The sequence below is a fragment of the Ruditapes philippinarum genome, unplaced genomic scaffold (assembly GCF_026571515.1).
Source record: "Ruditapes philippinarum isolate M1 unplaced genomic scaffold, ASM2657151v2 ctg1507_1_1_1_1, whole genome shotgun sequence".
Lineage (NCBI taxonomy): Eukaryota > Metazoa > Mollusca > Bivalvia > Venerida > Veneridae > Ruditapes > Ruditapes philippinarum.
Genome location: NW_026859479.1, coordinates 50,250 through 76,825, shown reverse-complemented (window position 1 = coordinate 76,825; position 26,576 = coordinate 50,250). Strand labels below are relative to the sequence as shown.

Genomic DNA, 26,576 nt, shown 5'->3' with positions numbered 1-26,576 from the left:
TTTTTACTATATTATATACAAATAAGGAAAATCAATGACCCCGGGCGGGGCCAATTTTGACCCCAGGGCATTTATTTGAACAAACTTGGTAGACACTGACTAGATGATATTTCATGCCAAATATTTAAGCTCTAGCTCTTACGGTTTTCTAAACGAAGATATTTCAAGTTTTTTCTTTCCATTGCCATGGCAACCAGAGTTCTGCATGGAATTAAATTCTTTGAACAATTTTTAAAGTTGACCAAAGGAACATTCCTGTGAAGTTTGGATGAAATTGGCTTAGTGGTTTATGAGGAGATGTTGTTTAAAGTAAAAGTTTAAGGATGGACGGCCAGACGCCGGACGAAAAGTGATCACAAAAGCTCACCATGTCACTTTGTGACAGGTGAGCTAAAAAGCTCAACAATATTGCATTTTATGTGAAAAGAGAAATGGTAGTATAATACAGACTACAACATTAGATAATAACTTGATCATTTACACACTATGTAATACTTACATTAACTATTTAACCATGGTTTTGATGATGCTTTCCCAATCTCACTGCTTATTTAACAATTTTCAAGAAATTGACTTTAGAACGAATAGAACTTTTCTGTAAGCTATGTATTATAGAGGTAAATGTGTCCAAATTTTGCGTTATATGCTGAACATACCAGACGATGCTACATGTCACAATTATGGTCTAAAATATTCATTGATGTTAAAAGGTAACTTTTAGATAAACCATTGTACCCATGGCATTGATAATCAAATTTAGAGAAAAAAAATACACATTCATATAACAATACACTAAAACATATAATCATTTCATATAATGTTTCATGTGCTTGTTCCAATACATGAATATTTACAATGTATAACACTAATATTATGACTAGGTTACTTGGTATTATTGCACGATGGAGTAGTTACAAAAGTGATCGTTTTGATATATTTATTAAACTTGGTCCAATTCTTATTAACATCAAACACTGTCAAGGTCATAAACGCTGTCAAGGTCGTATTACATCATCCAAACTCATATCTGATAGAGACACAATGAATAGCCATGACCTTTTTTGACATTACTGGTATTTATTGAATTTGGTTGGGTAATTATGACCAAAAACATTCAAAGTCTCTTTAATATACTGACTCGCCATTGCATGGTCAGCTAATATTAGCCATTAGCTGATAAGCCACACCTAAACCCTCCTGGCATCACCTCTCTGTTGTATCATTTGTTAATAGATTCATAAACCGACAGCTGCATTGTTTAATTTCTCTACCAATGCTGTCCAATTACTATAATATAGCAGACATTAAGTCTTATTGTTACAGTTGAGTTCACACTAAAGGTTACACAAAGTGCACTTTGTAGTGCACCAGACCTATTATATGTATGAAGCAGTTACCTTTTATTTCACTTAATAGCAATTCGACTTTTACAAAAAGATAGAAAATATAGATATCTGTTTAATAGTTTTTCAATAAAAATTTGAAGTTGTGAATATTGGAATTTGTAAAATATGGCGTAAAATATTAGAACAATAAATTTCAAAGTCATTAATTTTACTGATTTTGTACTTTAAAATTTAATTGTTAGAATAAGTAATTTAAATATAAATAATTATAACTTTAATGTTGATAAGTGCATAAATAAACAAACTTAATTGATATTTAATATGATTCTATTTTATTATAATCTGGTAATGAAATATGAAACATTGAAATGCTAATCAAACAAAATTAAATCAGTTCTTTTTTGGGGGGAGGGGGAATTATACCGTAGTATTAGTTATTTTTGATCTTAACTTATGGTTGTTAACTTGTTTTAGTTAAAGGCATTAATAGCCTTTAATACATTAAAGAATTAATATGTTTATAATTGGCCTAAATTTTGTCAATTTTATTTCATTTATGATCTCTCTTACCTTCTCAAACTGAGATTTACCTAAGATTATATATAAATGATATATATTATTCTGAAAATAAATATTTATATATAATGGTGGTATGTATTGATATGTGTGGATTAAGTATTGATATGTACCTGTGGGATACTAGTATACTTAAACTGACATGGATATTAACAAAAAGATTAGAAAATCTGTCAATTCCATTTTTTTAAGCGACACCAATCTTTTTTCCTTTTTTTTTCATGCATTGTAACATTATTATGCAATATGATTAATTTGATGAGTTTATTATAAATTGCAAAAATATTCATTTTTCTTTTTGTACTATTTGTAATGAAATTTATTTGCACCAACATCCAGAGAATACAGAATTTACATCGCCTTAGTAATCTGGCTTATGTTATTTACCCTGAGGGGCTCTCTTATCAGCAGGGTACTATATCAAAACACCTATACACAGCATGACTTTTGACACTTTAATCTCCTGTAACTGTTTTCTGCTCATGTATGATATTAAATTAAAATAAAAAAAAATAAAAAAAAAACAGAAAAAAAAAACAACAAAAAAAACAGATCTGCATTAAAGTGAAAAGGAAGTTGCAAAAGTTTTATAATCATGTATTTAAATAATATTTTCTTTAAAATATATTATCTTCTAAATGCGTAAAAACTGACAAGGCAAATTTGTCAAATCTATAATAGAAAAAAATAACATTTCCCAGTTCAAAAACTAAAAGAATTAAGATGCTGCAAATTTTAATGCAGAATTGCAAGAAATGTGAAAAAATATTGATACAAAGTCTTTGTAGAATAGTTTTTTATAATAAGATTAGAAAATTCCACTCCAAAGACAATAAATGACAATAATATCTAACGTGCATTTATGACATTAAGATTATTTTTTACATTTGATTATACAAAAAGTATAGTCATTTATCGATGACTTACATGTATTTTGGGGGGAAAAGGGAAATTTTCAATAAATATTGCATACATTTGCATTTTTGTTATTTACCCTGAGGCCCTCTTATCAGCAGGAGACCAGTGTAATGAAAACAGTCGCCAATACACAGCATGACTTGAATCTTTCCTCTTGTATAAAAACATTCCCTTTATACATTACATTTTTAATGTAGAAATCTTGAATAAAGTTATCAAGTTTATTTATTTTATGGAAAATTTTTAATTATGTATATCTTTAAAAAGTATGCAAGCATTTTATGGTTGAAAAACATAATATCACAGTGTATAAAATGTTTTAAAATCAATGAATTAATATTCTCTTTCAATCTTGAACATGAGGAATTGCCTCTTAAGTTATATATTATCACAGATTTATATTAATAGTATATAGTAATATAAATCTGTGATATTATTATGCAGAATGGCAAGAAATGTGGATAAATGGATACATATAGAAAATTCCGCTTTAAGAACAATAATATCAGAGACATAGATAACATCTATCTATGTCTCTGATAATATCTATTATGCATTTATGCCTTTATGTTGTTTTTATGTATATTTGATTATACAAAAATTATGGTCATTTACTGAGTGCCAACGCCTGATGAATCCCAGGCTTATGTCTAACATGCATTTTGCGAAAACAAGGGAATTTCAATGCATTCTTATAAATCTGCAAAATTGACTGTTCTTTGTTATTTACCCTGGGGCCCTCTTATCAGCAGGAGAGTGGTATATTGAAAACTGTCCCTCTCAGAAAATACCGATACACAGCATGACTTGAGATTTTCCTCTTCAATAAAAGTATTCCCTTTATACATTAAATTTTTAATATTGAAATAATGAATAAAGATATCAAATTTATTTATTTTATGGATAATATTTAAATTATTTGCATAAACATATGCAAGCATTACACAGTTGAATACTAAATGATCACAGTATATTAATTGTTTTAAAATCAATGTATTAATATTCTCTTTCAATATTGAACATGATGAATTGTCTCTAAGTTATATATTATAGAAATAATATTTTAGCTTAAATATAACCTTTCCTTGATTTGTTTGAGCTTATGAAAAAAAGTTTATGATGTAACAAACTAAATTAATTGGGCCAGAATTATCACATTGATTTATATCATTTGTACACTAGAAAAATTGAAATATATGGCCATTTAAAAAAGCTTTAAAAACACTTATTTCATTATCCATTACGGAGCATAATTTAAATTTAACCTTATTAATTTTATAAATTTGATTTTAAGGGGTATTATTTTTCACTTACAGTTAAATACTGGTTAATAAAAATATGATTACAATAAATGAAAAAAAAAACATTTTAATTTTAAGCTTCAACATGATAATCACCTAAAATGTTAAAACTGCTGATTTTAAAATTTACTTATTTATATTCATGAATAGGCCATATATATATTTTCCCATTTTTTTTTTCATACAGCAGCGTAACAATGGATGCCCCCCCCCCCCCACACACTTGATATACAATTATCCAATAAACCATTTAGGTGTCACCTTCCCTGGCCAGCCTGGTCATATGGTCTAGTGCACTAGAAGTGCACTTCTAGTGCACTTCTAGTTCAGCTCTAGTGCACTAGAAGTGCACAAGGGTGGGAAGTTTAGTGTGAACTCAACTGTACTTTACTATGTGTAGAGGATTAAATTTCTAGTAACCTCCCCTGACAGTCCATTTTTATTGTGTTTTACCACATATAGTTCCTGTATAAATGAACTCAGCCCTCTAGTTAACTGCATAGCTTTCTCCTAATGAACATATTTTGTACATTTTTAACCACAGATCTCATAGAAGCGAAAGTAAAAGATCTAAGATCAAGGATGTTAACTACTAGACAATGAAGGCAGCATTTAAACAGAGAATCAAACTCTATGTTTTTACTACAAATATTTACATTTATACATTATCACACAATTTTACTACATACTTCATTACAAATAATAAGAAATACAATCAAGGGATTTCTTATCCAGTCATCGGATTACAAAGATATATTTTGTAAATGAATAATGTAAGGAATCCCCTTAAAGATGGTCCATTTAAAAGTTGCTGTTGTTTTTACTACAGTATGAAAAGATATGAGATAATGATTTGATTCATAAAATGTGATCTAATTTTAGCATCAGTGACCTTGACCTAATCTTTCTGAAATTCTTGGCTGGAGGTCTACAAAAGTTACTAAAGGAGGTCTATGAAAGTTAATAGCACAACAAATATCTAAGATATTGGTCAATCAGAAATGATGAGTATGACAGTAGAAATTAAATGACAAACACTGAAAAATTTTAGGGGAAAATAAGATTATATATAAAAGTGTTACAGTAAAAATGATTAATTGTCAAGCTTTTCAATTATTAACAACATTTTCAAACATAAACAATGTTATTCATCAACAGACAACATTTGCTTTGCAATTATCGTTTTTTTTCTCCCTCTCCCAGACTACATTCTGTTATATCTTGAAATGACTTGTTTGCAGTTTGGGCAAGTGTGAACCACATCCTGGCATGAATCGCAACAGAATGGAATGAGACAACAGCCTGCATCACACCTGAAAAACAAAGAAAACATAACATCACACCTGTAAAACAATGAAAATATGACATCATACCTGTAAAACAAAGAAAATATGACATCATACCTGTAAAACAAAGAAAATATGACATCAAAATGTACCTGTACAGTATTTAGAAAATGTACGCAAATTCTTGACGACACATTTTTTCGTCAGTAATAACCCATAATTTGCTATATTTCTACAATGAATCTGTCCAGCTTTGAATTTGGAACAATCCATTCAAAAGATTTCAATATCAAAATACAAAAGTTAAACTGCTAACAGTATAGAGCCTGGTCAGACTGCACCGATGTGCAGGCCAGCCTGGCTCTATACTGGTGGCAAAGGCTGATCACTTTTGGTTCCAGCAGCTTAAGGGTTAATAGAATTAAATATAATAGAAGACTAAACTCATTTAACTGTGATTTGTAACATAACTGGGGAACAGCATTTTCATATCAAATGCTATTTCTTTTCATATTTTCATTTATACAATAATTAATTAAAATGCTTATATAACTGTCCACACAGGTATATATACGTAGGAAAGAAAACAAGCCTTATCGGATAAATCAACCTGAGCATGCTTTTGCAGATGTTAATGAATGAATAAAGCTGCATTAATTAACCCTCTCTTGGTTTTTTTTTTAAAGCAAAACCTGATGATTTCAAAAAGTTTTCATAATTTCATGTCACTCGGATACCAAATTAATGGTATTTATATTTCAGACTTTTTAAAATATAAGCAATGAACTTTCAGCATTTTAACCATGTGATGCTCTAATAGAATTCATTATTGGATCTAATTTTGCCAATTTAGCTTTATAATGTACATGGCTCAATACCTGTATGAAATGCCAGGCTGTACCCCATATATCATTGTTTTCACTTTCAAATTCCAAAATATCTATATCAAATGCATATCAATCTAGCCTTGTCTTCAATTACAGAGTCCAAAAATTCATATCAAATCTTTATTGTACTTAAAGCAACTAAGTTCTGTAAAATATGGTGGTGTGAAATATAGAGGTCATTCAACAATGTTGAGAACAAAACTGATTCTAATGGACACAAAGCTGCAAAACCTATATTGGACTCACCTTGTGGTTTGACAGCTGTCTACTAGTCCAATAGAATTCAGTATTGTACTTAATAATGTATAATAACCTCATAATATCAAAATAATATTCATATTGTAATTAAATGTTAAACATGACTTACAATATTTCTGGTTGAGGTTGATTTTGCAAGGTAAGTAACTCTTTATCAATATATTTTTCAGTGTTACATTAGTTAATTTTCCTTAAATTGATGACTAAGGGTTAAAATTTAGCACAGAAGTTAGGTATATTCTTTAAAATATCACAGAATAAAAAGGAAAACAACTCTTTTTTTACAGCTTTAATAAAGTTCATCTTTGTTGAAATGGACATCATGTAGCACAGTACTACAAGGTTTTAAGACTACTTCTTCTAATATCTTCATTATAAAGGAAATTTGTTTTTGAATAATTTTTTCAAAACATACCTTTAGTTTTCAAAAACATTACACAATTTAGGATTCAGCACTATTTCTGAATTTATAAAGTGCTTTTGAAATTTTTTGGCATATAAATTTTTCTCTTTTGTGTTTTACAAAAGTAAAATAATATGAGTCCAATATGCCTAAAATACCTTGTATAAAAATTAAAACAGAAATAACAAACTTTGAGGTATTGATATTGATCGACAGAGTAGAAGGATTTCAATCCGCATGATAATTATTTTACCAAAAGTGTAATTTTATGCCAGTGATATTATGCTATTGAAACATAATTATATATCATCACTTTGCACCTTTTTAAAACATCACATCAGTACGTATTTCTATACCGGTATGTACATTAAATAGATCAATCAATATGTGACCCACTTAAGTTGGTTCAATATAGTTTTAAACATATTCATTTACTTGTAAATTCAGTGAAATGAAACATTATTATTCTATTGAATGCAGAAATACAAGTACCTGTACCTGACATATCTTAAGACCATTGTAACTTGGTTGAGTTGCTATGAAAATTTCTTTTATGTTAACATTATTTATATTTAATGTGTTGGTGTCATCTTATTTGGAAGTAAAGAGGTGAAAATAAAACATTGTAATGTTCAACAGTAGCATGAATCAGTCTTATTACTATAAATCATAGAGCAATTAGGTAATATAAATACAATCAATACATATTAACATTTACATATATACACACATAATTAAGGGGAGCCGTGGCCTAGTGGTTAAGGTGTCTGCCTCTCAACCCAGAGATCATGGGTTCGAGCCCTACTAGGGTCATGACCATGTTCTTCATATGACACCAGCACTGGTTGGTTCCAGGAAGTGGACTCGAAAGTGATTAATATAAGTTGCAAGAACTTGTTTCGCAATCAAGCTTAAATAAATATGTTTAAACCAAACCAATCAATACATGGTAAAAATTAACAATTAGTGCCAATAAGAAATTTGGCAATAAAACAATTGAAAAATGTAATAATTTTTGCCTTTAACCAACATAATGAACATACCCAGTTTGTTTTGCACTTTAAACAACCAGTCTAACATTTAAATCAGTACTTAAGTGTGTCATACGAGTAAACAAATAAAATTGTGACCTATCTGGATTCAGAAGAGCCAAGAACTCTCAGATCCTTTGGTCCAATGACATATAAATAAAAGATGATATATTATCCAACAAAAAAGACAATTAAATGACTGCTAAATGCTTTTCATTAGTTCTCGGGTCATTTTGTAAAATTGATATTATTAATTACCATCTTTTTTATTGAAAATTTAAGAATCAGTGAAAAATATTGAATACCTACCCAAATATACATAATAACATGCAAATAAGCCATGCAAACGTCCCAGTTTCAAAATTTGTTGCTGTCACCACCTCAGCCTGGCAGTGTGGGCATTGAATTCGTGTAGGGGTCTCTCGTAATTGGGTCACCATCATTGTCGGCTGTGTAACAATTATAGTCTGTGGTTGTCCTTGATTTGGGTACGGTCCTCCAGGATTACCTGCTGGGTATGGGCCTGGCCCCATCTGATACCCTCCTTGTGGAGGTGGTCCTGGGGGGTAGCCTCCCTGTGGATACCCTGAAATACCATGTTAAGGGTTCTGAATTTCAAAGCAGTGACACAAGTTTTCCATTGAAGTAATAATTAATACTAATGGCAAAAATATATTGAATAAAACTTGAACAAACTAGAATTATCGCTGAATGCGATTCATACCCCCACCAATGTCCTTGACAGAAGACCACTTGAAAAGGTGGTTAAGGGAATAACTTATGTGGCACAAATACATAAAAAGAAATTATCTCTGGTGAAAAAAAGACTAATTGTTCAGGTAAATCATGTTCGAAACAGGTACAAATAACCTTTCATTTTCCCAATGTATTAAACATTTTATTTATAAGTCAATTTTTGACCTTTAAGTGTGGCCTTGACCTTAATCTGGCACAAGAGTAAGATGGGTTTTGCACATCACCCAGTTTGGTTGAACATTTGAGTAAAGTTTATAGAGTAGACACAATATATTGTCTAGTATTGGTTGTATGTAAATTTGAAGACTTAAAAAGGGGCATAACTTTGTCAAAATGCAATACAGAGTAATGAAACTTGACCTGCATATCTTATTTGCCACACCTCATATATCTTTTAAGTTTCAAGCAAATGCCTGCGCTAGTTTCAGAATTATTCAAGTACATGTTAAAATTTAAGAACATTTTCTAAGTCAATTTTTGACTTTCAAGTGTGACCTTGACCTTTAGCCGGCACAAAGGTGACATGGATTCTGCACATAACCTTGTTGAGGTGAAAATTTGAGTAAAGATTGAAGAAAATTCTTCCATTAGTGTAGGACTTACAGAGCGGACATGACATACTGTGTAATATTAGATTGTTTGATATTTGACCTTCAATTGTGACCTTGACCTTGAGCTGACACATGGGCAACATGGGTTCTGCACATCCCCTTGTTGAGGTGAATATTTGAGCCAAGTTTGAAGAAAATCTTTCAATTAGTGTAGGACTTACAGAGCGGACACAACATACTGTGTAATATTTGATTGTTTGATATTTGACCTTCAATTGTGACCTTGACCTTGAGCTGGCACATGGGCAACATGGGTTCTGCACATCCCCTTGTTGAGGTGAACATTTGAGCCAAGTTTGAAGAAAATCTTTCAAGTAGTGTAGGACTTACAGAGCGGACACGACATACTGTGTAATATTTAATTGTTTGATATTTGACCTTCAATTGTGACCTTGACCTTGAGCTGACACATGGGCGACATGGGTTCTGCACATCCCCTGGTTGAGGTGAACATTTGAGCCAAGTTTGAAGAAAATCTTTCAAGTAGTGTAGGACTTACAGAGCGGACACGACATACTGTGTAACATTTGATAGTATTTGATATTTGACCTTCAATTGTGACCTTGACCTTGAACTGACACATGGGCAATATGGGTTCTGCACATCCCCTTGTTGAGGTGAACATTTGAGCCAAGTTTGAAGAAAATCCTTCAATTGGTATAGGAGTTATAGAGCGGACACGAAAATGGAGACGGACCGACCGACCGACGGACGGACCGACGCGACAAAGCGAATCCATTATAGCCCCCCCACATTTTGTGGTGGGGGTATAATGAACAGTATAACAATGTAATCAGCTTTATCATTGATAATCATGTCTCAATATCACCAGCTACCTCCATCTATCACCAGCTAGCTCCATCTACAAAACAAGATAAAAGGATCAGGATCCATGCTGTTCGCTTACCAACTCTATTACAAGTAGAGAAACTGATAGCGAACAGCATGGATCCTGATCAGACTGCGCATATGCGCAGGCTGGTCTGGATCCATGCTGGTCGCAAACGTTGGTTTTGTCCTGATGTGGCTCATTTGTGAACCTTTATTTGAAAAGGTTCTGTTCTATTTTTGCTAGACTTAGGAGTTGAGCCATATCAAAAATATATTGGACATAATTTGCATGATCTGATGTTATGATACATTTTTTATCAAAATATATTAATACCTACATGAATATACCCATTAATTAGTACAACAAAAAAGCATTCTGTAATTTAAATATTATCTTTTTTACTAATTTACTCTTCTAAATACACATATATTGTGTTAACTACTGAAACCTACTTGAAGTTAAGGCTCAGACTTATTTCATACAATTTACCAGATTATGAAAAAATGTAACAAACAAAAAACCTAGTTTACATAAACTATTTTGTTAAAAACTAGTCTTAATAAAATAAAAAATAATAGAAACTGAAATTTTGAATACAAAACAAGGCTTTTTCTTCTATGTTTGCAAATAATATTGATGAAATGTGTAAACTCAATAATTTACAGGTCTATTTGATTTTAGAATATTGATTTTTTTATCATTTATCAAAATTCAATGGGATGGATATAATGTTAAGTACATTGTATTTCAAAATATTTCACAAGATGAAATATTGATTATACCAGGGTGCAATAAGTATAACATGACCTGCACTGATAAGAGCTAGACTTGGAAACTATCCATAATACTGTATAATTAGATCTATGTACTTTGCTAACATTGTTTGGTTGTTGTACATGTATTCATACAAATATATTAATTTTTGTTGTTGTTGTTGTTGTTGACTTGATATAGTGACAGACCCAAGTTTAAATATGGCCTTTTTTGAGGGGGCTTTAATTACTTGTATTTTATCATTCATGATCATTTTTATGCCCCCGGGCATATAGTAATTGAACCGTCCGTCCGTCCGTCTGTCCGTACGAGGTTAACCTAGAACGGCAAGTTGGATTTTTCTTAAGTTCTACCTGTACCAATGGCTTCTAAGTTTACACACTTACTAATCAATACAAAGTACATGATCTGGGCAAGTTACATAACTCTGGCTTTCATATTTACCAAGTTATTGCCCTTTTCAGCACTTAGAAAATGAATAATGGTTAACCTAAAACGGCAAGTTGGAAATATCTTAAGTTCTATCTATACTAATGGCTTTATAATTTCCACATTTACTTATTAATACAAAGTACATGATATTGCCAAGTTATAATATAACTGTGTCATCCATATATCCCAGTTATTTCCCTTTTTCACTTTGAAAATAGGGCCTTGTCTGGTTAACCTATTTCGGCATTAAGTTGGATTTATCTTAAATTTCTCCAAATTGCTTAATTTCTTTATATCTTTCATATTTAGTAGGTGGATACCTTTGATGGTTCTCTAATTTTTGTGGAGTAAGCGGTCTCTAGGGTCAAGGTCACTGGTTTAAAAAATAAATATAAACATTTTTGCTCATACAGCCTTATTTTTTAGTTGATGTCTTAGTTTAATACAAACATGCCAAGGGAGGTCCTCCTAATCTTTAGGTGTAGTAAGGGGTCATTTGGGTCAAGGTCAATGTTACCAATGTCAAGGTCACCAATGTTAAAAATAGATTTTTACAAGTGTATTGACCTTATTCTATAGAGAGATGTTATTTATAATTGATAGAAACCTAAACTTTGATTGAGTTAGTGGTCAGTTGGGTCAAGGTCACCAGTGCTAAAAATAGACTTTTACACAATTGCTCATACAGCCTTTATTTAGTGACAAGATATATTTTATATTAGGTAGGAAGATAACTTGCATGGTATTCATCCTTTTGATTGGGGTAGGGATCAGTGGGTCAAGGTCACTTGTGCAAAAATAGATTTTTACACTTTTGCCCATACAGCTTTATTTATTGACAGATGTATTTCATATTTGGTAGGAAGATAACTTGCATGGTATTCTTCCTTTGGATGGAGTAAGGGGTCGGTTGGGTCAAGGTCACCAGTGCTAAAAATAGATTTTTACACTTTTGCCCATACAGCCTTTATTTATTGACAGATGTATTTCATATTTGGTAGGAAGATAACTTACATGGTATTCTTCTTTTGGATAGAGTTAGGGGTCAGTTTGGTCAAGGTCACCAGTGCTCAGAAAAGATTTTTACACTTTTGCCCATACAGCCTTTATTTAATGACAGATGTATTTCATACTTGGTAGGAAGATAACTTGCATGAAGTTGAATATTTTTCAACTTCACAAGTCAGAGCAATGACTTGGCAACTTATATTTTTCACAATTACAAAATGCCATGACTTTGTCAAGCATATAACCTGTGTTTACATTTTTTTGGCAATTTTTCTGTCTGTAACTGAGTGAATGGGTAAACATGTTTTGAAATATTGCTACTGACAAGAATCTATGCCGGGGGAATTTGTGTTTAACAAACACGTTCTTGTTCTATATTACTATTTCAAGGTAAATTTATTAATATTTTGAAAAACAAGAGGGCCATGATGGCCCTGAGGTCGCTCACCTGTATATAGCCCCCCCCCCCCCACCCCACACCCACACACCCATAAGAAGATGTTTCATGCTAAACATCTAAGCTCTAGCTCATTGGGCTTTTTAAAAGAAGATTTTTTTTAAGTTTTTACTATACACATATAGTTAAAAACAATGACACCCCTGGGGCGGGGCCAGTTTTGACCCCAGGGCTTTTATTTGAACAAACTTTGTGGACACTTGCTAGAAGATGTTTCATGCTTAATACCTAAACTCTAGCTATTTGGGTTTTTTCAAAGAAGATTTTAAGTTTTTGCTATACACATATAAGGAAAATCAATGACCCCCGGGGCAGGGCCAATTTTGACCCAAGGGCTTTTATTTGAACAAACTTGATAGACACCAATTAGAACATGTTTGATGCTAAATATCTTAGCTCTAGCTCTTTGAGTTCTTTAAAAGAAGATTTTTTAAGTTTTTACTATATGCATATAGGGAAAATCAATGACACCCCTGGGACCGAGCCAATTTTGACACCAGGGCTTTTATTTGAATAAACTTGGTAGACACCCATAAGTAGATGTTTCATGCTAAACATCTAAGCTCTAGCTCATTGGGCTTTTTAAAAGAAGATGTTTTTAAGTTTTTACTATACACATATAGTTAAAAAGAATGACACCCCTGGGGCGGGGCCAGTTTTGACCCCAGGGCTTTTATTTGAACAAACTTTGTAGACACTTACTAGAACATGTTTCATGCTTAATATCTAAAGTCTAGCTATTTGGGTTTTTTCAAAGAAGATTTTTTAAGTTTTTGCTATACACATATAAGGAAAATCAATGACCCCCAGGGGGCCAATTTTGACCCCAGGGCTTTTATTTGAACACACTTGGTAGACACCTATTAGAACATGTTTGATGCTAAATATCTTAGCTCTAGCTCTTTGAGTTCTTTAAAAGAAGATTTTTTAAGTTTTTACTATATGCATATAGGGAAAATCAGTGACCCCCTGGGACGGGGCCAATTTTGACCCCAGGTCTTTTATTTCAACAAACTTGGTAGACACTCATTAGAACATGTTTCATGCTAAATATCTTAGCTCTAGCTCTTTGGGTTCTTTAAAAGAAGATTTTTTAAGTTTTTACTATATGCATATAGGGAAAATCAATGACCCCCTGGGGCGGGGCCAATTTTGACCCCAGGGCTTTTATTTGAACAAACTTGGTAGACACTCACTAGAAGATGTTTTATGCCAAATATCTAAGCTCTAGCTCTTAGGGTTTTTTAAAAGAAGATATTTAAAGTTTTTTTCTTTCGGTTGCCATGGCAACCAGAGTTCTGCATGGAATTAAATTCTTTGAACAATTTTTAAAGGTGACCACCAAAGGAACATTCCTGTGAAGTTTGGATGAAATTGGCCTAGTGGTTTATGAGGAGATGTCATTTAAAGTAAAAGTTTACGGACGAAAAGCGATCACAAAAGCTCACCCTGTCACTTTGTGACAGGTGAGCTAATAATGGTAAAAAAATAACTTTTTCAAATTTCATTATTTTTTACGCATTTTGCCAAGTATAATAACAAATGGAAAATTTTAAATGCTAAACTATTGAAAGGAATGAATAATAATATATAAACATGAAAGTACTTCCTTATAAACTAAAAAACATATTGATCTTATGTACATGACTTCAATTTATTTGTAAATATATTTAACTATAAGCTCGAGTAAACACAAGTTAAACCATTGAAATACATTAATGTAATGACCTGTTTCTCAAAATAGAAACATGATTAATAAAATTAGCCAATCAGGGTATTTTCTAGCATATTTCACTTCCATTTGACACATCATTATTTTTCTAATATTCCTGGAAATTCTGTAAATTAAGAAGATATTCAATACCGGTAATAGTTTATGTCACATACGTTGAAGTAAAAAGTCAACTTCCTGAAAAATAAGACTGCAAATAGTCAGCTGTACAAGACATCATAATGATACATACATGTGTAATAAGCCTTTATGACGTAATTCCAGGTAATTTAACATACTTTTAAGTTTAAACACTGCATTTAAATCTTAAGAAATCAAATTCTGGTCCACATATTCTTTTTAAGTGAAACCTCATAAACTACATAGAAGTATGTGGACATTATTTAAAGAAAAAGATGAGTTTGTTTTAAAAGACACTTTTAAAGGTATAAAAAAAAATTGCTTTACAGAAATGCAATGATATTGTACAGGATATAAGTAGATTCTGTGTTCAAAAGATCAGGAATTACTTCATCCAAGATATTTTATGAACATATTAAGTAAAAGCTGTTTGATTAAAAGGAGGCATCATAAGTCTCTCCTTTTAAATCAGTAAGTCTTTACTATGTTCTTACAACATAACCTACATTTCATTTGAGGGTGACAAGTTCACATATAAATATTGTGAAATGCAGCTTTAACAAAAAAATATTGTGAAATGCAGCTTTAACAAAAACCATCAGAAACTGTATTAAATTCTTCACAATTAAGAGCAATAATTTTTATCTACTTTTCCAGATATTTATTTTCTGAATATGTAGGTTATGCCAATAAGTATGTATGGTAATTAATTACACAATTCACAACATAAATTAATGTAAGTCAGAGGCATGGTAAAGTTAAGCTAGTAAACAGTTGAGTTTGATAATAAATTTGTGATTTAAACAAATATGTTAGAACCAATTTCCTAAAACTTACCCACTTACATTTGTCCCCTGATGGCAAGTTCTTCTGATTGTCACACGGGTTCTGATTGTCAGTCACAAGGTTAAGTTTTTGTGAAATCATTCTAGTACATATGTCATCAAATTTGTATTTCAAAACACAACCTAATCCTCATTGATGTCTTTCGCTATGAACTATCGAAGCATCTTAATATTGTTTATAGTTTTGTTTTTAATAATTTAATTCATGTTGGCAGTTTAAAGATCATATCAAGATAATGAAGTCCCCTTTATTACAAATCAGCTTGTCGGGAAAACAGATTTTTTAGGGTTTTCTCAAAAATGCTGCGAGTCCCTTTATTTCTAAAAATTACCACATTTTTCGACAGCCCCCTTATTTGTTACAACATTTTTTCAGGTTTATTACTTGGAATAATTTTATTGAAAAAATTTTTAATAAGTTGAGAGGACCAAAAAAGTTTACTCCAACCCCCCAAACTGATCTGGCATTCATTTGGTATTTGACAGATTATCTGGGAAAATTATTCTTTTGTGATTTCTCAACACAAAAAATTTTTTAAACGAAAAATATATACTGGCCTTGTCCAACGACAGTACAACTTCAGCTGAACAACACCCTATGGGAGACAAATATTTTGGCTGCTGCTGAGAGATGTTGCTAAAGAAAGTTTGAATTTATTTGGGAAGGAATAATTATTTTGTTCTGACGAAGTGGTTGCTCTACAAAGGGCCTTTTTGAAAATGTTACACTCTCTATCAATGACATTTAGCTATGAGCATTCATCTCGTCAAGAAAAACTACAACTTAAAATTCAATCCTTCGACTAAGAGATGCTAGTATTTTTACTGATATGAGGGAACAAGACTATATTTAAAGATCCCCAATAGTAAATGTCACAGATATGGCTTCAGATAATTTAACTAGGTATTTTGATTTCATCTTTAACCTGCTAAATTTCTTAAATGGATTTGTCCTCCTTCCAATTTTCACACTGTCCATTATCAATTATAGGGATATCAAGATGAAAAGTTGAATTTTTTTCAGCCAACAGTATAGAGCCTGGTCAGAGTGCATGGAAGTGTCCGCAAGCCTGGCCCTTACAGATACTAGTGGCAACACTTAAGAGCAACTTACTCTTGGTCAATATATAAATCAGCAATGGTTTTATAGTTTTTCTGCAATTTATCTCAATACTAGTTTTGTTACCATGGAGATGTGGTTTATCACTGATTGACATTTATTCTATAGTATACAACTAAATAATTAAGTCTTCATATCTATGATGACTCAGAAGTTTCTGAAGTATTCAAATGTCATTTCCTGAAGCAAATCTCAAAAACTATACTACTAGTATATCATCATTTTAGGTAATTTAAGTCACTTTTATTACATACTATTTCATTAACATTTGAAGTATCAATTATCATTATAATGACTTAATGGATTTTGAAGGAAATGTAATTACATTATTTCATACAGCATAACTGTCTTCAAAGAGACATCTTATCCTAATGACTAGTTTTATGAGAAGTTATTTGATGTTGCTCAAGAGTTTAATTTTTATTAGATATAACTTTATGTGTAGAGAACAATACTAAATTGGGCTCATAATCCAAATAAAAGAAATCCTCCTCAGATAAAATTATTGGAAATATAACAAGAAAGCAATCAGAAGAACAGCAGTCTCGACTATCTAATTGCTTAATAGTGAAACAAGAGCCTGGAAATGAAGAATTTTCCAAGTTCTAAAAGGGTCATGATTCTGTCATAATCCATGTTAAAGTTTAATATGGGCCTCCTGACAGTAACCTCCTAATGCTGTCAAATAAGTGTGTGAAGATAGAAAACCTTAATCAAAGTATGATGTCATACATGGGCGAGTACAATAGCTTTCCCTATTCTTCAAACAGTAAAGCTAAAAAGTTGGCCCAAGAAGGTACGAGGAATAAGACAGCTATGTTTCCCCTTGAAAGCTGCATGACTCCAGATGAGCAAAAATATTTCAAGAAAATCAAACTTGAGAAAAAAAGCAGATTTTAAGAAAAGTAAAAAGATTCAAAATAAAATTAATTATATCCATATTATGACTGATTTTGCAGTATTTTTTACCATATTTCTACTGTGTTACTAATGCAGTAATGGCAATTTTTGTCACATTTTCACCTCTTTTTGGTAATTTACATAGGTTGCAAGTGCTGTTTGAAATGTGAAAATTATTTTCTTTGTTTCAAAATTTTCATGAAAATTAGCATGAATCTGGAGGTGTGCTGCTATAAGAGGTTTACACAGACAAAATCTCCAATTTGTAATCTGTAAATGTTTTTTTTTACTCAATCCTCTTGTGAGCTTTCACGATTTTATTTAGGAAATAGATATCAATTCTGAGTGCATTGTTGTAGAATAATGCACGGTTTGAGTTCAAATGCGTAGTAATATAATCACGAAGGCCGATAGGCCTGAGTGATTAATTACAAAGCATTTGAACGAAAACCGTGCATTATTATTATACAATAATGCACGAAGAATTAATATCTATTTCCATTCTAACACGTCAAGAAAAATATAATTATTATTTTAAAGCTGGACTTTATGTTTGGTGGTTTAATTTGTTTTCGTCTCGGAGTTTCCAATAGAAACGTTCTTTAAAGGCTGTTCCAGTGGGCTGAAAAAACTGTCGTTTAATCTACCGTGTGTAGAAACATTTTGAGAATAACGAATTTTGAAAACGTTGATAAAACTTTTTTGTTTATTTTATTTCACTCTATAATTTTTCAAGCGAAATACAAATTATTAAAAGTGAAATAAATGTAAAACTGAACTCATTTGCAACATCAAAATAGCGTACTTGATTTGATTGTTTTGCACGTGCTGTTTGGCGCTACATTGTGACGTCACGTAAACAACACTTTAAACGCCTGTACAACGTTAACGACTGAATTAAAGATATTGGTGTTCGGATTAATTTTCTTAGTTAGACCATTTTCTTTCATTCTAGATAGTTTTCACAACAAATTCGAAAAAAATTGTTTTTGTTTATCAGATTTTTTTAAACAAAATGGCGCCCTCAATGTGAAAATACACAGGGAGATAATAAGAACGGCGAGTGCATTGTTGTAGAATAATGCACGCATCCGGCCTTCTTTGTCTATATAGGAAAATTTCCGATAGTGTTAGAATTTGATTTAGTCATCATGTAACCGAAGAAAATTACAACTGGACCAGATCAAGGCGTAGTTCAGACATAATTCAAACTAAATAAAATACATTTGTGGCACCAATGTCTTTGACCTTTTAACAGTTAACCTTTTACATGTTGGTAATTCTAAAAACTTTTCCTGCTTTGAATTTCGAAATATACATTTTTCATTTGTACTGAATTAGCCCAGCTAAAGAAGGTTGTAGGGATTTCAACTAGAATTAGGATAATAGGACACTTACACCCACACATCATTTGCTGTCAACAAACTAGCAGTGGCTTATTTACATACTTATCATACATATTTCATAAGTCAAGTGCTATAATTATAGTGATATATATGTATCACATTTTGTAATAACAGAATTAGAACTAATATGTATTACAATTCATATGATTGTGGTGTTTAGACAAGTAATTCATGTGTAAATTTGACCTTGATCTATGACCAGGGGTCCCCTACAGGTCATGGATGATATCCTTACAGAAGAATTAAGTGCCACAGTGAACTTTGACCCAATTACCTTAAATTCATTAAATATCATTTCCTGGCCAAAGGCGCCCTACTAAATTATAACTGATTGATAGGACAAGGATTTTAATGTGCGATTGTGACATTGACCTTAATGACCTCAAAATCAATAGGGACTGTCTACTAGACACAGCCAATCTGCAGACTACTGCGAATTCACTTATATTCGTGGGCATGAAATTTCGTGGTTTTATTAAAACTGGCATTTTCGTGGGTTCTTAAATTCGTGGATTTTCAATTTCTTGTAAAAAAATGAAATGAATAACCTTATGCAAAGTAATCTTACACTTAATCGCCTCGCATTTTACTAACCGCATGTACATATCTTTAAGTATCACACAGCGCTTGTAAATAGATTTAATCCTTGCCTTTGGGCATTCATTACACAAAAATCGGCGGAAAAGCGCCGATGCATGTTTGTAATTTATAGAATAGAGACATGGCAAGAAGTATTTGTTGGGATAAAATTTCGTTGGATTTTAAATTCGTGGATTGACCTACCCACGAAAACCACGAAAATACGTGCCCCCTGAATAATAATGATTTTACAGTATATGTCAGTGTTCTCTAGTAAATGGTCAGGCAAGATTTTAGTGGTCAAAGCCATATTTTCCACGACCTTTGACATCTAAATCTATAGGGGTCATCTACTAGCCATGACCTACCTCGATACCAAATCTAAGGACGGTAAGCCAAAGCGATCTTCAGTTATTGGTCAGACAAGCTTTATGTGATCAAGAACACAGTGACCTTTAACATATTGACCGCAAAATCAATAGAAGTTTTCTACAGACCAAGGGCAATGTCCTTACCAACTTAATCTAATCACAGCTTTTTTCTCCTCGTGTCAATGATTAGACAAGAAAGAGGTATACAGACATACTAACCAATCCCATTACAGGATGTTCTTACTTAATAGGGGCATAAAAATTGAACAAACTAGAAATGGGTTGTCACGCCACGGATGCCCCCGCATGCAGCCAAAATTTCAGATAATATTTAGTTCCAAATTTGTTTGCACAAATTTTTTTTTTTTCATTTTAAGTTCAAAGCCCTTAAAACTTGTCAATGTTAACACAAACCATTTTTATACAAAGTTCAGTATTATTCAGTGTTAACCTTTTGTAAATTGCATATTGCATATTTGTAGCCAAAATAATGGCTACATACATTTCCACAAAAGTATGAGTGCTGAAACTGAAAATTCAAAATTTTTCCAACATTCAAGAAAGATAACTTTGTCCAAAATCATTGAACCACAACCAAATTCGGAGTTGACCAATGCATTCTTATGACATATCCAAATCTTTTATTTATGTTGAAATTGTACAACTGTTGGAAAGATAATGAATGGGAACTGAAAATTTCCTTTTTTTTTCAAAGTTAAAGGGGCATAACTCTGCCAAAAATCACCAAACCATGACCAAATTCAAATTTGAACTGCGCATTTCTTTGATGCATCCATATGTCAAGTTTGAGTTGAATGTGTAATACCGTTGGGGGGATAATGAACGGAAACTGAAAATTTCATATTATTTTCAAAGTAAAAGGGGCATAACTCTGCCAAAAATCATTGAACCATGACCAAATTCGAACTTGACCTGTATTTTCTCATGACATATCCATATGTCAAATTTGAGTTGAATGTGTGCAACAGTTACTAAGATAATGAACGGAAACTGATGATGACGGAATGACAGAATGACGGGATGGAATAGGGTAACACTAAATGACCCAGCCATTATATTGCGGGGGCATAAAAACAGTACATAGCCAAGTCAGACTGCAGGGGATGTGCTGCTTGGTCTGGCTCTATAATGATAGCAACGACTGACCACTCTCAGTTGAAGTAGGTTAATGGTTAAGTAACCTTAATGAGTCAATACTAGAAATTAACAGCCAATAATGTCGAGGCTTATTAGAATAGAGATACTGGGCATCCTGGATGTTAGCTGGTGGAACAGGAAAGTCAATATCCCTGCTGGTCCTAACTGGATGACTTAACAATATCATACAAAACAATAAAGAAGTTTATAAAAGAGAGAAATTTTATTTCTAGATGAATAAAACAAAGAGAACATTGGATTTAAAGTAAAAATAAAATTAAAACAAATCAAATTTTTTAAAAGCAATTTTTGATGTAAAGATCAAACTAAAAAAGTAGTTTCATTCAGATTTATTTTAAATTACTTCATTTTTGTCATTGAATTAAAAAATTGAAGCATTATTATTATTTTTACAATGATTTTTATAATTACACATTATGTTTCTGATTTGTATCTCAAGATAAACATATAAACAAATGAACTAAATTACATAAGGCATCAAAGTGTTTTTAATATCTTGTTTTCACAACATTTATCACAGATTATAGTAAGTTTTATAAGTTAAGACTGCCATTTACCCCCATTATTAAGCCAGCGGCAAGAAATTTAGTCAAGTTTACACGCATGGTTTCTTTTAAATTTAATACAGAAGTAAGCCAAGTTGACTTTTTTCCAGAAAAAAATGCACAATATCTTAATTTTAAGAACTAACATTATTTCTTTTTGAATTAATATTAGTAAAAAATTTGCATTTCTTGGATAAAATCTGATTTAAGGTTCAGCCATAATATTATATCTATCACATGAGTAAAAGATTTGAACAACACAGAAGTTTAAAATACATGTATGTCATGATTTTTAAAAGCATGCATAAAAGTTTTCTAAAATACTATATCAAAAGTGATGATTCAAATTTAGACTGGTCCAAAAACTAAGAAAAAAGAATAGAAATGTACAGATATTACAAGAAGCACAGTCTGTTCATGCTCTTTGCTATATACTGGGTGTGAATAAGAAAATCTATGATAAAACAATACATGGACACATAAAAAAATAGAAAATATAGGAAATAATGATGTCATTAAAACACATGATTACAACTTGTTTTTTTCTTCTCTTTTATCTTATGATCGCAGTTAAGATTAATATGAAAAAATATGTCCTGTAAGTTAATAACAATAAGTATTCTTAAGTAAAAATAAAAATAAAAACAGCGTTATATTTTGGTATCACATGGCATTTTTACTGTACACATTTCTTTTATTTATTTAAAGCATTTGATAATAAGTCTGATAGTATGAATATATATATTTTTGTAACACATGCATCACATTTGTGTGTGATACTGAAACTTTGCATGGATTTGTAGAAGCATTCTGCCATGTGTGCGCGCTGTATGTTACATGCGGTTGTAACGGCCACACTGCTGGTGACAGTTTGGACACTGATGTACGACGTCCTTGCAGGCATCCATACAGAATGGAATCAAGCAGCAACCAATCCAGCATCTGAAAAGGTAAAACAGGCAGCATGCAAAATGTGTTTCTTTTGCTGAATAGAAACAAGATTGCATTTGAGAAAAATGCTATGCCACCGCATTAATACAACACTAAATAGTAGTGTTGGAACAGATTTTTTTTTGTTTCTATACAATTTTGAAGAATGTCATAATGCATAGATCCCTGACCTATCTTATTCTTATTATCAGATTAGTGGTTAAATCTGTTGTTAACTCAATAAAAGATCAGAGTAGGAATATATCAATGCACTCGAGTCTAGTGAATTTGGTGGTGAAGGTCATATTTCACACAGCCTAAATTTCATGACTACATCAAAGAACAGTAAGACACTTTGTCAAAATCTAGGTCAGCTGAAATCAAAGTTCACTTTACGTCTTAATCTGTGCACATGGTTCAAATTTCATAGCTGTACATCAAAGGACAAGAAAGTAGGTCACATCATCAAAAATCTAGGTCACCTGATATCAAAATTCAATTTTACAACTAAAACTGTGCACATGGTCAAAATTTCATTGCTGTACATCAAAGGACAAGAAAGTAGGTCACTGTCCCCTTGGGCAAGGCAAAATTTTGGACCCAAGGGTTTCATTCAAAACAATCTTGATACAGGTCCACCGAACAACATTTCAAGTCAAATATCTAAGCTGTAGCTTTCTCCCATTCAGAAAACATTTTTTTTATTTTCTGTTTTTACTATGTGTACATAATGAGAATCACTGCCCCCGGGCAGGGCCAATTTTGACACCAGGGGAATAATTTGAACAACTTTGGAAGAGGACCTATAGATGATATTATATAGCAAACATCGAAGCTCTATGCCTTGTACCTTCAGATAAAAATATATTTTTTTTATTTTTTTACTATATATATATATGTATATATATATACATATAAGGAAAGCCTATGGCCCCCTGGGCGGGGCTAATTTTTGACACTAGAGGCAAAATTTGAACAACTTTGGTAGAGTTCCTATAGATGATATCATTTAAAAAAATATTTAAGCTCTAATAAAGACAATAAGATTTTTTACTATAAGTATATATTTAAGATACATATAAGGAAAACTAATGACCCCCCGGCGGGCCGATTTTGACCCCAGGGCTATAATTTGAATAGTCTGGGTAGAGGTCTACCAGACAATGCCTTCTGCAAAATACCTAAGCTCTAGGCCTTTTGGGTCTTTGGAAGAAGGTATTTTAAGTTTTTACTATATGTACATATAGTGAAAAGCAATGACCCCGGGGCGGGGCCGATTTTGACCCAAGGGCTATAATTTGAACAATCTTGGTAGAGGTCTACCAGACAATGCCTTATGCAAAATATCTAAGCTCTAGGCCTTTTGGGTCTTTACAAGAAGGTATTTTAAGTTTTTACTATATGTACATATAGTGAAAATCAATGACCCCCGGGGCGGGGCCGATTTTGACCCCAGGGCTATAATTTGAACAATCTTGGTAGAGGTCTACCAGACAATGCCTTATGCAAAATATCTAAGCTCTAGGCCTTTTGGGTCTTTACAAGAAGGTATTTTAAGTTTTTACTATATGTACATATAGTGAAAATCAATGACCCCCGGGGCGGGGCCGATTTTGACCCCAGGGCTATAATTTGAACAATCTTGGTAGAGGTCTACCAGACAATGCCTTATGCAAAATATCTAAGCTCTAGGCCTTTTGGGTCTTTACAAGAAGATTTTTTAAATTTATTCTTATAATTCCTTTTGGTTGCCACGGGGCGGGGCTGATTTTGACCCTAGGGCTATAATTTGAACAATCTTGGTAGAGGTCTACCAGACAATGCCTTATGCAAAATATCTAAGCTCTAGGCCTTTTGGGTCTTTACAAGAAGATTTTTTAAATTTATTCTTATAATTCCTTTTGGTTGCCATGGCAACCAGATTTCTGCATGGAATGAAATTCTTTGAACAACTTTGGAACCCCTTCACCCAAGGATCAACCCTGCCAAGTTTGGTTGAAATTGGACAAGTGGTTTTTCACAAGAAGATTTTTTAAGTTCACTATATAATCTATATAACACACACACACACAAACAAACACACACACACACACACACACAGGTGAATCGCTATATGCCACCGCATCGCAGATGCTGCGGTGGCATAAAAAACTAAAACAACATTAAAACTAAGTTAACTAAAATGAAACATGGAACAATCAACATAAAAAGAATCTTGTCAGCTTTACAGTAAGTGTCAAATGTGCCTTGTGCTATTCTAGTTACAACCCTGTGTCATTTTAAAATATACCTACAATAAACTTCATAGTCATGAAACATGAAATATGGTTCATACATGTGAACCCTCCCACTTTAAGCGGGAGACTTCCACTTTCTGAAGCCATATTTTCAAAGATTTTTCTTAAAATGAGGGGTATTTTCACAAATTAAAGAAATCTCCCTCTTTTTATTGTTAGAACTTCCTTCTTTGTTTATTGCAAATTCTAAAATCTCCCTCTTTTGAAGAAAAATCTCCCACTTGATCATCAAAAAAAGTTCACATGTATGATGGTTACTAAACCATAATCCTGCTTCATTTGTGTAGTAATTGTTAATTCAGGGAATTTCAATAGGAGTTTTATCAAAAAACTACACTCATAATCAGCGAACAATATAGAGTCTAGTTTGAATTATTTTGAATTCAGAAATGATATTCAGTCACACTTTTGCAACTTTCCAGATGTCTGTGTGAAGACCCCAGATTTGAAGACCCGATACTACTAGTATGTCTGTTTGAAAACCACAGATGTCTCTTCGGAAAACCAAAGATGTCTGTTTAGGAGACCCCATGCCCCGTGTTCACAAAGATTTAAGGATCAGGATCAAGATCAGGATCAAATTTAAAACCTCAAATATTCTCCATTATTTATCCTCATAGATTAAATATTCCATATTAAATTGATAAAACTGGACTTAAAATAGCATGTTTATGAAAGTTTAGAATAAATTTATTGTTATTTTTACAAGAAATGGGCATTTTACAGTTGATCCAAATTTTGATCTTGATCCTAAAATTGATCCTCATTTTGATCCGATTATTTTTGTATTTGTTTTGTTATTAGTTGATTTTATCCCAAAATAGGTTGGTTTCTTTGCAAATAAGCAATTATTTACAATTCGAATATGTACCATTTTATTCTAGCATAAAACAATCAATTTTAGTTTTATAAAACAAAGAAAATAAAATCAGGATCACCTGATCCTAATCTTTTCTTTGTGAACACGGGGCCATATGTCCAGTTTGAAGACCCCATATGGCCCAGATGTCTGTTTAAATGTCTGTTGAAAAACCCCAGATGTCTGTTTGAACAATTCAACATCATTTTGAGGTACATGCTGTTCAGTCTGTGAATATGCTAATAAGCATGAAACTTCATAATTTAAAACATCTATACTTTAACATGGAGATATTTAACCTTTAGATAAGCTAGCATTTCCTTATATAAAAGTATGCTAGACTTGCAGCAAATGTTTTGAGTAGTACATGTATATAAATGGAACAAATGCTTGACAGCATTTCTCAAATAACAGAAAAGATTTTCATCTATTAAAGATAAATATTCAACTACACGACTGTGTCATAAAGGGTATCCCAGCATAATATTTCAGTTATCATTTTATCTTAACCAAACAAGGTGAAACTGGAACACTCTAAGCTATCAAATAGAGTAAACAATTACTTTAAATGTACATTCCTTTTTTACCAAAAGGTATGTTATCAAAAGGTCATGACAAATAGCTAGCACACATTTTCATTTATAGATAATCACCCACACACCTGATATGGAGATTTTGTTTCTCTGTGATACAGTTTAAAATGTCTATTACACAACAAGCTGACGAAGGTTTAAGAAATATACTCTCAGGTAAAGCACCTACAATACTGGGAAGAAATATTTTTTTCTCTCATTATCTACTAATGTGATTAAACATG

At 32.1% G+C, this 26,576-nt stretch overlaps 1 protein-coding gene across 11 annotated transcripts in view; it reads right to left on the bottom strand.

Annotated features, from left to right (window-relative positions):
• Positions 1-886: 886 nt before the first annotated feature.
• LOC132756645 (LITAF domain-containing protein-like) overlaps positions 887-26,576 on the bottom strand; it is a 44,858-nt gene continuing 19,168 nt past the window's right edge. For 6 of the 11 annotated variants that reach the window (XM_060747765.1, XM_060747767.1, XM_060747766.1 and 3 more), the window contains 2 exons: positions 8,316-8,592; positions 887-5,454 (listed from right to left, as the gene is read on the bottom strand). In XM_060747765.1, the coding sequence (XP_060603748.1) occupies positions 5,346-5,454; positions 8,316-8,592 (386 nt within the window). In that variant the 3' untranslated portion in view covers positions 887-5,345. Of the gene's footprint in view, positions 5,455-8,315; positions 8,593-21,311; positions 22,616-26,576 lie in introns of those variants that run through there. The other 5 variants (XM_060747772.1, XM_060747773.1, XM_060747776.1 and 2 more) reach the window with 1 other exon arrangement.